This window comes from Mus pahari, chromosome 6 (genome assembly GCF_900095145.1).
Source record: "Mus pahari chromosome 6, PAHARI_EIJ_v1.1, whole genome shotgun sequence".
In the NCBI taxonomy this organism is placed as follows: Eukaryota; Metazoa; Chordata; class Mammalia; order Rodentia; family Muridae; genus Mus; species Mus pahari.
The window spans coordinates 53,829,768-53,844,290 of NC_034595.1; the positions used below are offsets into that span (position 1 = coordinate 53,829,768).

A 14,523-nucleotide genomic window follows, 5' to 3' on the forward strand; every position below is an offset into this window, starting at 1 on the left:
TGGGGGGGGAAAAGCATTCAGCTTCCTTCGAGTTGAAACTTCCATTTTCAACTTGGACACAAATTCTGACTGTAAATCAAACACAATATCATAAGTCCCTTGTGTACATGATCAAAATGAAGCACCCCTCCTGGTCAGCCAAGAGTCCCCCGAGGTCACCTTCTGAGGTCACCTTCCAAGGATTTGCCTTTCGCTGGGTGTCACATGACAACACAGTACCAAGCTTCAGCTTCTGCCATCAACCATAGTTCAACTGAGGAACTTTTTTCTTTATTGAAAGAAAAAGAAATGTGTTGTGCAAAAGGTTTAGCATAGTAACTGCAAATAAAAAAGGAAAAAAAAATTGCATCCATGCCAGACATTGCCCTGTGCACTGCCGCCTTCTGGCTGCCTGTGTTTCCTGCTGCTTCTAACACCCGTCTGTTTTCCAGGTGCATCTTCTCCTGCTCGGCCAGCCACCCCCTTAGTTCCTTGCAGCACCACTCCGCCTCCACCTCCTCCCCGGCCTCCATCCCGGCCAAAGCTACCTCCAGGAAAGCCTGGAGTTGGAGATGTGGTATGTTCCTCCCTGCCCTAGCTGGCTCAGAATGAGATCCCCAAGTACCTTGACACATCATCCCAACATCAGGTCTAAGCAGTACAGCACTTATACAAATGACCATCACAGGGACCAGCTGAAAAGTAGCTGCTGGGTGAGGATGCCTTTTCTGCCCCTCCCAGATTCCTCCCAGCTTGCAAGCCAGGATCTAAAATGGTAGGAATCGGGTGCTTGGGCCGTCAGCTCTGAGGCAGCAGCTGGAGACAAACATGGATAGTGGTGGTCAGTCATGTGAATCTTCAGAGAGAGAGGGAGGGAATTCTTTTCACAATAATTGTCTTAGTTACTAGAAAACTGTGAGAAGAAAAAAAAAATGGTTCCTGGGCTGGAGAGATGGCTCATCAGTTAAGAGCCCTTCTAGAGGTCCTGAGCTCAATTTCCAGCACCCACATGATGGCTCACAATTATCTGTAATGGAATCTGATTCCCTCTTCTGAGGTGTGAGAGGACCCAGCACTCATATATATTAAATAAATAAATAAATAAATAAATAAATAAATAAATAAATAAATGCTAAAAAGCAATTCTGGCTTCTGACCCCAGAATCCAGATAAATCAGCAGCAGAGATTCTGCAACGCAAATGTAGAGTGGTGCCCTGTAGGTGTGCTATGATTGCTTCCTTAAATTTTATCCTAAGATCGAGGTGTGTGAACGGTCTTTTCAGTGGTTCAGTTAAGAAGCTTGTGGCAGAAGTAAATCTCATTGACCCCTGTACAACCGTCACGGAATGAATGGCTTCCTAACCTTCAGATGCCACCTCCAAACCTCTCTATGTAAGAGGGCATTCATTTAGGTCCTGGAGCACCTGTAGACACTGCGTGTGAGCCCGGCTGGGGCTTGTGGATCTTTCCCCTAGATCCAACACACTGGCTGTGTATAAACACAAACCCATCCAATGAAAATGGTACCATGGCTTTCAAGAACCTGGGTTTTTATCTCCGGGGCTGAGACCCAATAAAGATACAGAAACCAGGCTTAGCAAGATGACTCAGTGATGTTGACACTGGCTGCCAAGACCTGATTTCAATCTTTGTGGCCCACATGGGAAAGGGTTGTCATTTGACCCTCATGTGTACTCCATAGCATGTATGAACACAAACATGAACACACAGGAACACAAAATAAATAAAATGCAATAAACATTTTAAACTACTGAACCAAAGTATTTCGGCTGTCTGTGTCTAACTTTCTTCTCTTCTCTTCTCCCTACAGTCCAGACCTTTTAGCCCACCCATACACTCCTCCAGCCCTCCTCCGATAGCACCCTTAGCCCGGGCTGAAAGCACTTCTTCAATATCGTCAACTAACTCACTGAGCGCAGCCACCACTCCCACAGTTGGTAAAAAGATCTCTCTCTCTCTTTTCGTGTGTTTGTGGTTGTTGACTGGCTGTCCTTTGTGATCTGAGCTCCCCAAGGCCCTGTTTCCAGTCTTAATTGTTTTGCTGTGTGTTTGCTACCATCCCTGGTTCCTTTCTCACAAGCACCTTCTCGGCTAAGGAAGCTAGAGCTCTAGCCATACAAATTAGCAATCTACAGAATGGGAGAGCACATGTATTTTGTAGGAGTTTTCTTATGTTATCCCATGCAGATCGACTCACAGAAGAACTCATCAAGGAAGGTGCTAATATTTGGATATTTCTCGAAACAAGAAGTATTCTCCTTGGAGAGAAAATGCTTAGATCAGAAGTAATATATTTTTTTCTTTTTTAAAAAGTCTTGGAAAGTTCGCTTTCTTGAAACTTTCGATTCTTCATCATTTTTTGGTGATCTGAGGTAGACATTGGCATTGGGATACTTGAGAACTTTTTTCACATTGCTTTTCAGTAATATGTGGTCAGTTTCCCCCGGGGCGGGGGAACTATCATTTCCAGCAAATACCCCTGTACCTCTGGGTGTGATGAAAGTGATGGGGGTGGAGAAGGGTGACTCAGGGTGGCTCCCCACCATCACCACCTTCCACCACCACCCCTCCCCACGCTGCCTCTCTTCTTTACTGCATGCTGTCTGTCCTGGAGTTTTCCCTGGCCGATTCCCTGTGTGACCTTAATCCCTCCCCTGACTCTCCGACTCTCCGACCTGCTCTCCAGTTCTTCCATGCTGTAAACCAGCTGGCCCATTCTGCACTGCTTGGGGGAATCGTTCACTCAGCTCAGTGAATTCCTGCTGCTACTTCTGGAAGAGCACATCACAGAATCACTCATTTGAGAAGGAGCTAGATAAAGCCAGAAGCTCTTCTAGAGAAAAACAAATGAGAGTGTGCCTCTGAGAACCACAAAGGGAATTTCAGCTCTATTATATATTCTATACTTTAAGCCAGACCATCCTCACCCCACCCTCCATCCCCTCCCCCCTACACACACACACAAACCTTCAAGTTTGGGTTAAATTAATAAATTGAAAATATAACCACTTTCCCAATTTCATGTGATTTTTTTTTCCTTTTAGTTTTTCAAGACAGTCATATGTATCCCAGCTCACGTAACTTCTTAAAAGACAGACTTTTTTTTTTTTTTTAGGATTTCTTATATAGTTATATCTGCTCCTTTTCTGTATTCATTAGGACAATCTGAGAGTTCCTGATTTTCAATGTATATTAATAGTATTAGCTCATTTCTCTGAATCTTTGTTTTTATTAAATTTTGTAATTACTAACCTCCTTCCACCCACCCACCCCCATCTTATTCTTGATTTCAGCAGCCATTTGCCCAGATACTGTCCTAATGTTAGGCTTCCTCAAGTTCATTCATTCCATACACTCCATTTGACTTCATTTGTTGGGAAAAGAAGGAATTAAAGTGAGTTGTCACTCAGAACATAACCACACTCTGCCTCAGATGGGCCTCAGTGTGTTCTTTCCGCTCGCTATAATTCATGGAGAAAACTGAGCACACAGAATCAGAATGATGTTCATGCTTTTGGGCAGCGTTTTTCTATACTGGCTGCTGCAGAGATCTCCAGTTACAGCCAGGAACATTGGTCCTACTCGCACCAAGTGTATTTTCTTTCATGAAGAACCACAGAGGGCTTGAAAACTGGAGACAAGTAGGAAGCTTGTCAAAATGTCTCCTGCTGAGGTGTACCCTCATTAGCATCCTAGGTTCTGTCGTTTTGATTTGGTTTCATCTGCCCACTAAAGTCCTCCTGGACCTGGTCTTTAATTCCTTTCTGCTTTGGGTCACATGACCGTCATTTTTCTCAGAAGTGACAGCGTGACCAGCCAGCTTGTGTGCTGTTGTTTCTGGTTTTCCCCAAAGGCTGTATTTTGCTTAAAATGACAACTCACCATAAGCAGTAGATTGGGGGGAGATTGAAAATTCACAGCAAGTTCCCTAAATTGGTGGATGAGCAGTCCCCTCCCACCTCCACAACACTTGCCTGCTGTTTCCTGTGCCCTTTGTGTTACAGCAATTACATGGGTACTGATGAACCCGTCTCAAAATCAGAAGTGAACTAACATTTTTAGAGCAAGTCTGTGCCACATTTGGTAGTGTACCTCAGGAAACTGAGGCAGAGTGAATCACAGGTTCCTGAACTACAGAGTGAGACTCTAACTCCAAAAATAAAATAACAGCAACTCTAAACTCTCCCCCACACAATAATTCATAAGAAAATATCCATAAATAACTTTTAAGTGTGAATATTTCTACAAGAGCTATGATCATAGGATATGAGCCCAATAAAGCATGAGAAGATAGATGTTTCTGTGTATTATTACCCCAAAATAATGAAGAGTTTTTATAGACTATAATTTTTAATTTAAGAATTTATCAAATTTAAAATACCATTATTTTTTTCACATAAAAATTTTACATCTCAAATGTGCCAGGGTAGAACTTTTCTTACGTACTAACTGTAATCTGCTCCAACTGTAGACAGCTGAGGTTGTGGAAAGATGCACTTCCAAATAGAGGGGATATCTAGATGACTCTTGTGCTAGAAAATGCCCATAGGACCAGCACTGTCTGATATAGGGGAGGAATAAACCTAAGGCTATAAATGGAAAACAGAAAGTGGAGTTGTAAGAATCAGATGAGAGCTAGCAGGAGATGTCAGAGCCTATCTCTCCCTGCAAATATCCACCTTATTACTTGCTTCTTATTTCAATTCAGTGAGTGCGAGAAGTTTTCTTTATCTGTTTATATGTTTGTAAACTATTTCCTAGAATGCCACTGCCAAATGACAAAAGACAGGCATTTGCTTCCCTGTTAATTATAACAGGGCAATTCCCTGGCAATTATGCATTGTGATTATGCATAATCATGCATCTTTAATGTGGCAGGAGTCTGTAACAAAGGAAAAGTAACCAAGCGGGTATCACATGGACTTTGATGTTTCCTTTGATACGTAACTTGAGTAAAAGTGACTTATTCTAGGTAATGCATTATAAAATATTTTCTCTAATGGGGGTAGCAATTCTAAATTTTACAAACTTTCTTGCGAGGGGAGTTAGTCTGCAATGGAAACAAAAGATGCTGTATTTTGTGAAGTGTCTGTATCCATATGCCTATTTGATGGAACAGACGTTCTCCTGAGTCATTCCACCAGCAAGGAACCTAAGAGAACAGTTAAGTACTGACAATTAACATCCTGGAACCTAAGACTGCAGAGAAGGCTCGGTGGTTAAAACTCCAGTTCCAAGGAATCCAGTGCCCACTTCCGGCCTCTGAGGGAGCTGGCATATATGTGGTGCACCAACATACATGCAAGCAAGACACATACAAAATATGTTAACTGGTTAATTTATTTTTAAAAGTGCTTGCTGTTCTCCCAGAAGGCCCAGGATTAATTCTAAACAAACTTAGTTTGTCAGATGGTAAACAACCCTAAAATCAACTCCAGAAAATCCAGTGCCCTCTTCTGGCTTCCTTGGGCACAGCATGCACTTGCCTTCCCAGCATCCCCTCCCACCCCCACATATACACACACACATACACTAATACACACATTTACACATTCATATAAATACACTCACACACACATGCACACACACATTCACACACAGACACACACTCACAAGCACACATAGACACTCAAACTCACACTCACATACATACTTTTTTTTAAAATCTTAGAACCTAAAGAACTGAAAAAGACAAGTTTTCCTGCTGTATGCCGTACGTCTAGGCAGAGGTTAATGCAATGACCTCCAGAAGCATTACTGTTCATGAAACATTTGCTGAATCCTAATTTCTGTGCTTAACTTCTCTGCAGTGAGGACAGGTTTCCCCATTGGTGGTTTTATTTGCTTAATCTATTAAGGGTCTAATAACAAACACCTTTGAAACCTGTGGCATTATATTTTGATTTCATATAGTTAGAAAAAAAAGTTTCTTTCATTTGTAATTTGGTAAGAAGAGAGATTGAATAAAGATCCAAAATAGTTGAGGTTCAAAGTCCCAGCTCATAAAGCTGTGGCCAACTTCCAAAGATGTTTAGCCACAATTGGAACCATGATCAAAAATAGCAGTATGATACCACCGTTCAAAATTAATGATCGTTAACTGTCAAAGGCAGGTACAAGCAAATCAATGGCACTGCTCACAAAGGAAACCTGGATTTACCCTGCTGCTTTGTGGTCAAGTTAAAAGCTAACTCCTTTCTTCCTGGGGGAGATGGATGTGCCAGGCGATCTTGTTGAGATGTCAGGGCTGTGCTGGGGTTTGTGTTGACAAACATCTAGCCCCTTGAGAAATTGGAGAGAAGTATTCTTGCAGAAATCAATTATTAATAATAGTCCCTGAGATGGTAGGGCACAGCCCCTTCCCTGCAGCTGATTTCCACCACATTGATAGATGCTAAACCCTGACTCTTTTTAATTCAGTTTTTCCTCATAGAACCATCTCGCATACACGCATCGATTTCCATCTTCACCTTAATCCCAATGTCTTAACCTTAAGTTCTTTTCCTTTTGCCATGAAAACCATCCCTGCCTCAGCCGGTAAACTGTGCTTCTCCGTTTCCTTTGGAATCTGTCCTTGTGTTTTTGTTTTCCATTCGTTTATGTTTCTTTGGTTTGTAGTGTCAGAAGATGATGTTTTTTATGACAAACTGCCCTCGTTTGAAAGGCGCTGTGACACGCCTGCAGGTACGGTGCTAGCTGAGTGATCTCTAGACACTTAGAGTTTTCAAATCCAAGCTATTTTCCATCTGAATGCTAGAAGCTTCATAGACATCCTCCTCCCTCATGAGTCCCAGTGCCTCTCGGATGCACCCTGTACATGTCCCGTCCATTGCGGAAGTCATGTCACTGAACCTATTTTAAGTGGACATTTTATTATAAAGCAGCAGGTTGCATGACAGTTTCTCAAAAGAGAAAAGGCTCAAACCAGGTGAGAGTCATTGCTGTGTGAATCTTCAGAGGAAGGGGTGATTTAGGTACCCAGAATCTATTGTCTGCTTGCTAATTTAGCAGTTAACAAGGCACCTTTGGAAGTGTCTCTTCTCTTTAGTACGGAAGTAAAGGATGTGTTGTGACTGGGTGCCTAAGGAAGTTCCCAGAAAGGGACAGGAGGTCTCTGACACCATCTGCGGACTTAAAATTGATATGCAATGCTAAGCAAATGTTGCATATAAACCACTAGCCAAGTTTATCGTTTGTGCCAACAAGCAAGAGGATGACACTGAAGATGAAAACGATACAGCAATTGCTGAATGAAAGTTTACCCAGATTAATGCAGTTGAAATATGCTGACACCCCTGCATGGCCAGGACGACATCTGCTCCATGTTTACAAGTGCCTAGCCCTCCAGCTACTACCTGCGTGTCCATCCCTTCAGTCTCCATAGCTTTGATTTTTCTTTGTTTGCTCAATTTTAAGGAAAAAAAAAAAAAAACCAAACAGCTCTAGACCTCGAGCCTTTCCTTTTTCCTGCACGCTAACGGCATGCAGTGCCCCACCCTTCCCCGTAGTGAGATTGATAACCTGCTCTGTGACTCACATCGTGTCCTTCTCTCTCCCTCTCCTTAACCTTCCCCATCCCGCTTCAACTCCTGGCCAAACAGAGAATGAACAGCCCTCCCTCGTTTGGTTTGACAGAGGAAAGTTTTATTTGACTTTTGAAGGTAAGTAGTGCATAGCATACCAGATTCTAATCCATAGTCTCCTCTTCCTGTGTTGTTTTCATTCTCATTTAAAAATCCCCAGTTCCTCAAAATTTCTGATCTTGCTTTTCTCCCTTGAAAAATGCTATGGCTACTTAGAAAGCATCAAGTACTAAAGAAGGCATTTCATGAATTTGGTTTGTATGTGTTCTTCAATTATCCACATTGAGCAAATTAAAGCTGATTTGCAGTTGACATCGGTTACTTAATTAACGATGGCCAATTAAAAGCAGAACAAAATGGAACCTTCTTTTGCTAAGGAACTTGACTCTGTCAACCAGGCTCTTGCCTAACCCTTTTGCAAGTGTGTGTGGCAAACTCGAGCACATTTGGGGTTGGTTTTAAAAAACTGACATTCCAGATATAGAATCCAATCCTGTGAACTGTAAAGATGTGTGTACGTGTGTACGTGTGTGTGTGTTTGTGTGTGCGCGCGCACGCACGCGCGTGTGCTCATGCACGTGCCCGTGCATGCATGTACATATTATGAATGTTCACAAGGGAATCAGATAAACAGAAGCAACAAGGAGTGTTAGAGGAAACTTTCCTCTGCATCTCCTGAAATTGCTACTGTAATAACTGCAATAAAGTAGACCACTGTTGAACCTGCCATTCTAGAAGGTTAAGAAAAACACATAAAAATAATGTCAAATTTTTAAACTCAAGGTTTGACCATCTATTATATCTTCCATGAAGGGTTAGCAGTCTAACCTTTAATTCAGTCTAACCCTTAGTTAAGTGTTTAACGTCTAACTCTTCTTCACAGGCTGGAAATTTGATTAAGTGGCACACTTAAACTACCAGTGTGGGGAAATAAAGCACTATACCTAATTAATCAGCCATTTTATGCATAAGGATTTATCATATAAGGTCTTATTTGTGTAATTTTAAATAGTGAAGTTTTATACCAGGGTCAAAAGTTGGTAAAAAAAAATGACAATAATATGTATATGTAATTTTTTTTCTTCTTAGAATTGATATCAATATAGAACTTGTCTTTCTGTTTCATGACAACAGGAACTTGGGTGTGTTTTAGTGCAGTTTTAAAAATTATAGTGGCTGAAATATATGAACAGTATGAAACACAGGAAAAAGAAATTCACCCAACAGTGAATTTTTCTTGTAAGATGGGAGCCCTTAATGCAGAGTAGCTTGCAGAAAACATGGTCTATTGTTGCAGGAAATATTAAAAAGGTCAATCTGCCATCTCTCTTGCCCCATTAGTCTGTGTTCCCACTCTACTACTGGTACTGGTGGGCCTCAACACTATGTCCCCACATGTTCCTGCTCGGTGTGTTCTCACCAGCTGGTGAGTTCACCTCGTTTCTACACAACGCCCCACACATCCCACCATCAGCCATCTCAACACCTAGTTGCACAGTAGAAATATGACTCTTAAGGCTTACTTAATTATCCAATCAGATTTATGTAACAATAAGATCACAATTTACAAGATGCCAATACAATACTTTCAGAGCCAATTAATAAAGATAAAGCTTAGCCGGGCGGTGGGGGCGCACACTTTTAATCCCAGCACTTGGGAGGCAGAGGCAGGCAGATTTCTGAGTTTGACATCAGCCTGGTCTACAGTGAGTTCCAGGACAGCCAGGGCTATACAGAGAAACCCTGTCTCGAAAAAACAAAAAATTAAAAATAAAAATAAAGATAAAGCTTTAACCCAATTATTCTAACCTTGTGAAAAATCTTAGCTACTGTGGCTGCTTAAAACCACACGGAATCATGATCTTCTTCCTGTCTGCCTCCATGTTGGCCTCTCTCCTTCTCCCCTCCTGCTACTTCTCTATCTCGCTCCCTGACCCCCAAACTCCTAGCTCTGCCTCCCTTTTCCTGTCCAATCACAGGCCTGCCACTGCCCTAATGTGATTGGACAGGGAAAATCCTGCAACATTTCACCCTTTCTGTTTAATTAAAAGAAAGAAACAAACAAACAAAAAATCCAAAAGATTACTTTCTCTCAAAATATAAATTGAACACAACTATAACCATATTGTAAATTATATGGTATAAGATAGATCTAACACCCAGTCCAACATTTTTGCCAATAAAATTGAACACTGTCCTCTATCCTAACTTTAAAAACTATAGTTCTGCACCTGACTATGTCTTGGCTTTAGATTGAATGTCAACTTAAAACCATCCTCTTAAATCTGTTCCTTTCAAAGTAAAAAGCCTGGGTTGGCAAGATTAAGTAGTTTTCAACCCCATCATAAATCCAAGAACAACTGATAGTAACTGAAAATATATAGGAAGCCTAACACAGCTTCCAAAAGTAGCCAATCGATAGAGACTACTGAACAGTTCTTTACTTCAAAATGTTGGAGCATCGGTCTTCAGCCTTCTGGCCAGGGTCATCTGACAGACCTAGAGAAACAGGAATATTAAGGACTAGCCTACTCTGACTCAGCAGAACCAAGCTGTCCTAAACCTGTAATTGTGTCCTTTCTTTGGACAGTATTATGACTGTAGATGCAAAGAGGCAATTTTTGTCTAGTGGTCTCGCCACAACGGAAGTAACTCATAGATGCTCAATTTCTTCTTTGAATCCAAGACAGGGAAAGCTGTCAGGAGCAGTCAAGTCTCAACAAGTGAATAAATAACATTAAATGTCACATTCTGTGGATTTCTGATGTTTTTGAAAACCTATGTAAAGTAATCTGGACTGTTGTCTGTTAACTACTCTCAGCTATTTCTAGTTAAAATCGTGAAAACACCCTAACAATAAACTCAGAGCCATGAATTTTCTATTTGGCCCTAAACTCATAGATTTAAACATCTCAGATCTGATTATAAAAACAGCAAAAGAAGGAGTAGGTCTAATCCCTGTATTTTCAAATATTTAGTCTCAATAGAAGAAATTTATACCATCAAAATAAATTCTGTACCACATAAGAACTTACGACTTCAACTTAGTTACAATTATAAAGATTTCTATCTAATGAGATTAGGCTATACAATCAATTCTAGCTATTTCCTCCCTGTTCCAAATATGACCATTTTTACATTCCCTAGAAAGACAACAACCTTTTAATAACCCTCTCCAGCCCCAAAGCCCAGGGAACTGGGTTAACGACTCTTCATAACTTCTTCAAGCTGAATATGGGCATTGAGATATTATGAAGGGGGGAGAAGGGTAGGGAAAACAGGATTGATCAGTTTCTGATGTCTGTGTCTTGACTGGATCCAGCTCAAGTCCAGGACATCAGGAGTTCAGGCAGGCCAGTTCATCATGTCTGACGATGAAATTTACCAAGGCTGTATATTCTGTAATATATAAATCTCAAAACAAAACTTCAGTATCATCAAGATATATTTTTTTGTTTGATTTTCTGGAATCTAGTACTCTGGAGGTCTCCCTTCATCATATCTGATCCATATAACTCTGGAAGATGTAAATACCTTAATCACCTTTTCCAAAAACACAAAGACAAAACCTTTTTCCCAAATCAGCATATCCTTGAGTCAGTAGCCAGAAAAAAACTTCATTTTTGACCTCTCTCCCAGAGGAATAATATAACCATAAAACTCAATATCACACCTATTTTGAAAATTAAAACAATCTAAAACAAATAAATTACAATATTGTATGTACCTATATTTAGGCCTTTCCTATGTTGCCAAGAGGATATAAAACCCAAGATTCCCATGGAGTCCACATTAGACAGAATATGAGTACCCCGTGAGGCAAGGAGTCTATCTTTATGCCATCTTAATACAGTCGAGTCACACTTCTATCTGTACCTACTTATAAGCAGGCAACTAGTAAAAGCAGGAATTAAACCAAGAATTTGAGTATCCCATTATGACGTATTAGAGCAATATCTCTTTATACCATCTTTCTGTTCAGCACTGCCTAGAGCCACAGACATTTATTTTATTAATACCTGTTCAAAGCAAGCGATGGTTATCATTGCACTCTCTACTCTGGAGTCAGTGACTAATATCCCCTATCCTAGTTCAAATTAAAACAGTCTAAAACAAATGAAGTAAGCTAAAATACTGAACCATGAGAGATGGCGGATTGACCTTTTTAATATTTCCTGCAACCGTCTATCTTAAACCTTTCTGATGCCCTGAAGCCTTTTCCCAGAGTGAGCTGAGAACTGGTACTAGGTGATTTTTTTTGGAGATGCCCTTTTTCTCATGTGCCTTGATCACTTGAAGCCATTAGTTTTGTAATAAGAAAGATGGTAAGCCCACAAAGCCATGACCCCCTAAATTTTCTCTTTCAATCAGCTGAAACGAAAGGGTCCAGGTGAGACTGCTGGGATAAGGCACCCCTGTAATCCTAGCATAGAGATTCGGGTGTATTTGAGGGTAGTCAGGGATAGTAGCCAGCCCCGTGCCGGCGAGAACCTGTCCAAAACCAAACAAACACAGAACGTGCAGGCATCGTTTTACTGCCGAGTACATCAGTAAAGTGATGGAAGCAGCTCCGAGATGGGTTGCTTCGAGATGAGCACACAAAGCTAAAGTGCATACAAGCACACACCTGAGCCTCCCTAGGCTCTAACGCTCATTCAGCTGAGCCACGAACGAAGTCTGCTCTCACCTTTTTAAGTCAGGAAATTAACTGTCATAGAGCATGATGTGTACAGAACAGTTTCTAGGGGGTTTCGCCTAGGAAAACCTGAAAAGATGGCAAAGATTATCTTCTGTTGTCATGATAAAATGAAGTAAAAATGGCTGTATAAAACACCTTGAGACCGTGGCCCCACCTCAGTGTTTACACTCCAAAAAGCCATTGAACACATTCTGTTGAGTAGCGTTTTAACAGAGTCTCTGGGGGCATTCGTGTCTGTTCACATTTATCTTTATTGATCACACCTTTCTTCAGTGCTTCATCTAAAGAAAGAAGAACTTGAAGGTTCTCCTGTCAAAATCTTGCCTTGTTTGAAGAAGCTTTGCACTCATTTACTGACTTCTGAATACCGTTTTTGGGTTTAAAACTTCACTGTTCATTTTTTTTTCTGTTCATATTTGTTCTTAATCCTGATTGAGATTCTCCACTCACTTTGTCAGTGTTTGAGTCATTGACCAGTCTGTCATGTAACTAATGAACACTGAGCAGTGAGTTTAGTTTGAAAAGACATGAAGTACCTCAGACTTGCTGACATATGAGGTACAAAGCCTTAGACCAGGGTTACAAATTACAGTGCTTCTAAATATACCCCAGTGCGTCTAAAAAATATATTTTATAAAGATTTTGCTAGTGAGTGTTCCCGCCCGCAGAAACACTCCGGTCTGGGTTCGTCCTGAAGGGCAGGAATATCCTAAAAGGGAATAGGCTGTGAAAGGAAATTGAAGCCTAGGCAATGTCACACTGGGTCAAGGCTTGAAGTTTAATATCCGGACTCTGTTTAAGTAACAAGAAAAATTCCCAGCCCGCCCTTGAGTCTTTTGAAGTTGCCGGCAGCAGCCCGATCGTAGGCGGGTCCAAGGGATCGTAGGCGGGTCCAAGGATCGAGGCGGGTATGAGTGCCTGTTGATGTAGGCGGTCCAAGGACGCTGCATTCTGGGAGATCTGAGGTGGTCCTCTCGGTAGCAACTCTCTGGTGGGCCTATGCGCCTGTAGGGGGCTGGTGTTTTGAAGGAGAGTGATTAGTGGAGGTGGGAGACCCCAACATGCTAGAAAATTTAATGTATACTGAGCTTATTAAGAAAAGTATTCAAAGGCTAGTCGTTTTTAAATCAACCAAAAGTAAATCCTGGGCTTGAGACTAGTGTAAGTTTAGTAAAGACTTATCACACAAGTAGGAGGAGCTAGCAGCCACCTTAAGACCCAGGTACCACGGTTCACACTATAATCCCAGCACTGTGGAGGTGAAAACTGAAGCATCCCAGGAGTCTAGCAAACTGGTGAATTTCAGGCTCAGCAAGAGACTCTACCTCAAAAGGAGGGAGCAGAGCGATTGAAGAAGATACCTCTGACCTTTGCCACATACCCGCATGTCATGCCCACACACGAGGCACACACCTGCATGAACACGCACACGCACACGCGTGCACACAAGTGTATCTGACTGCTGAAGCCACCAAGTATCCTCGGGTAGAATGAAATGATATTTCCATGACAGCTCACTGCGCCTGACGGATGTTTCAATTCCGTAGTGCCTTTTAATGTCAAGATGTGTCCAAAAGTGCACCGCCTTTCTGCTTGATGGCTCTTTTAACTGTAAAATCATCTTGCATCTGGCAGTGAAAATCAACAACAACAACGACGACAACAAAAATCCTTGCTGCCATGAGTCATCTTGTGTCTCCTGTCCTCTGTGACCCTGCGTGCTGCCCCTGTTCCCCTTGGCCCCGCGTCCTTGGCACACACTCTACATTTTCACTCTCTTTGCTGAACTCACGTCAGTGAACACACTCACTTCCCTAACTGAATCCCAGCTCTCTCCAGGGACCCACATCTCTCTCAAGCAGCCTCCACAGGATATGTTTCACTTTCTTGGGGGCCACATGCCATGGGACTGAAAATCAGGCTTAAATTCCCACAGCCCTGCTTTGCGTGTCAAAACCTCCTGATATAAGTATTGGTCATTTGACCACCTATCCGATCACTCCATCGGCTTCCCTCGTTATTCCTTGACCCCTGACCTCAGAGCCTCCCTCTGCATTTATCTGTGAAGTACCAGCAACTTCGTTTGAATCAAACTTCATTTTCAAGCATCATCTGTTCCCGTTCTGTGGGGTTGACCCATCCAACACATGGTCTCCAGGGCCTCAACAGTTTCTTCACCCCCAACTTGGTTCCTCCACTCTGCTCAGCATCAGCACCTTGGAAACAACGCTTCCTGGCAG

The 14,523-nt window shown here is 41.8% G+C and overlaps 1 protein-coding gene across 14 annotated transcripts in view; it reads left to right on the forward strand.

Moving 5' to 3' along the window:
• Sgip1 (SH3 domain GRB2 like endophilin interacting protein 1) overlaps positions 1–14,523 on the forward strand; it is a 213,435-nt gene that overhangs the window by 164,703 nt on the left and 34,209 nt on the right. For 9 of the 14 annotated variants that reach the window (XM_021199555.2, XM_021199559.2, XM_029540376.1 and 6 more), the window contains 3 exons: positions 432–556; positions 1,812–1,938; positions 7,603–7,662. In XM_021199555.2, coding sequence (XP_021055214.1) covers positions 432–556; positions 1,812–1,938; positions 7,603–7,662 — 312 coding nt within the window. The remainder of the gene's footprint in view (positions 1–431; positions 557–1,811; positions 1,939–7,602; positions 7,663–14,523) is intronic. The other 5 variants (XM_021199558.2, XM_021199561.2, XM_029540377.1 and 2 more) reach the window with 1 other exon arrangement.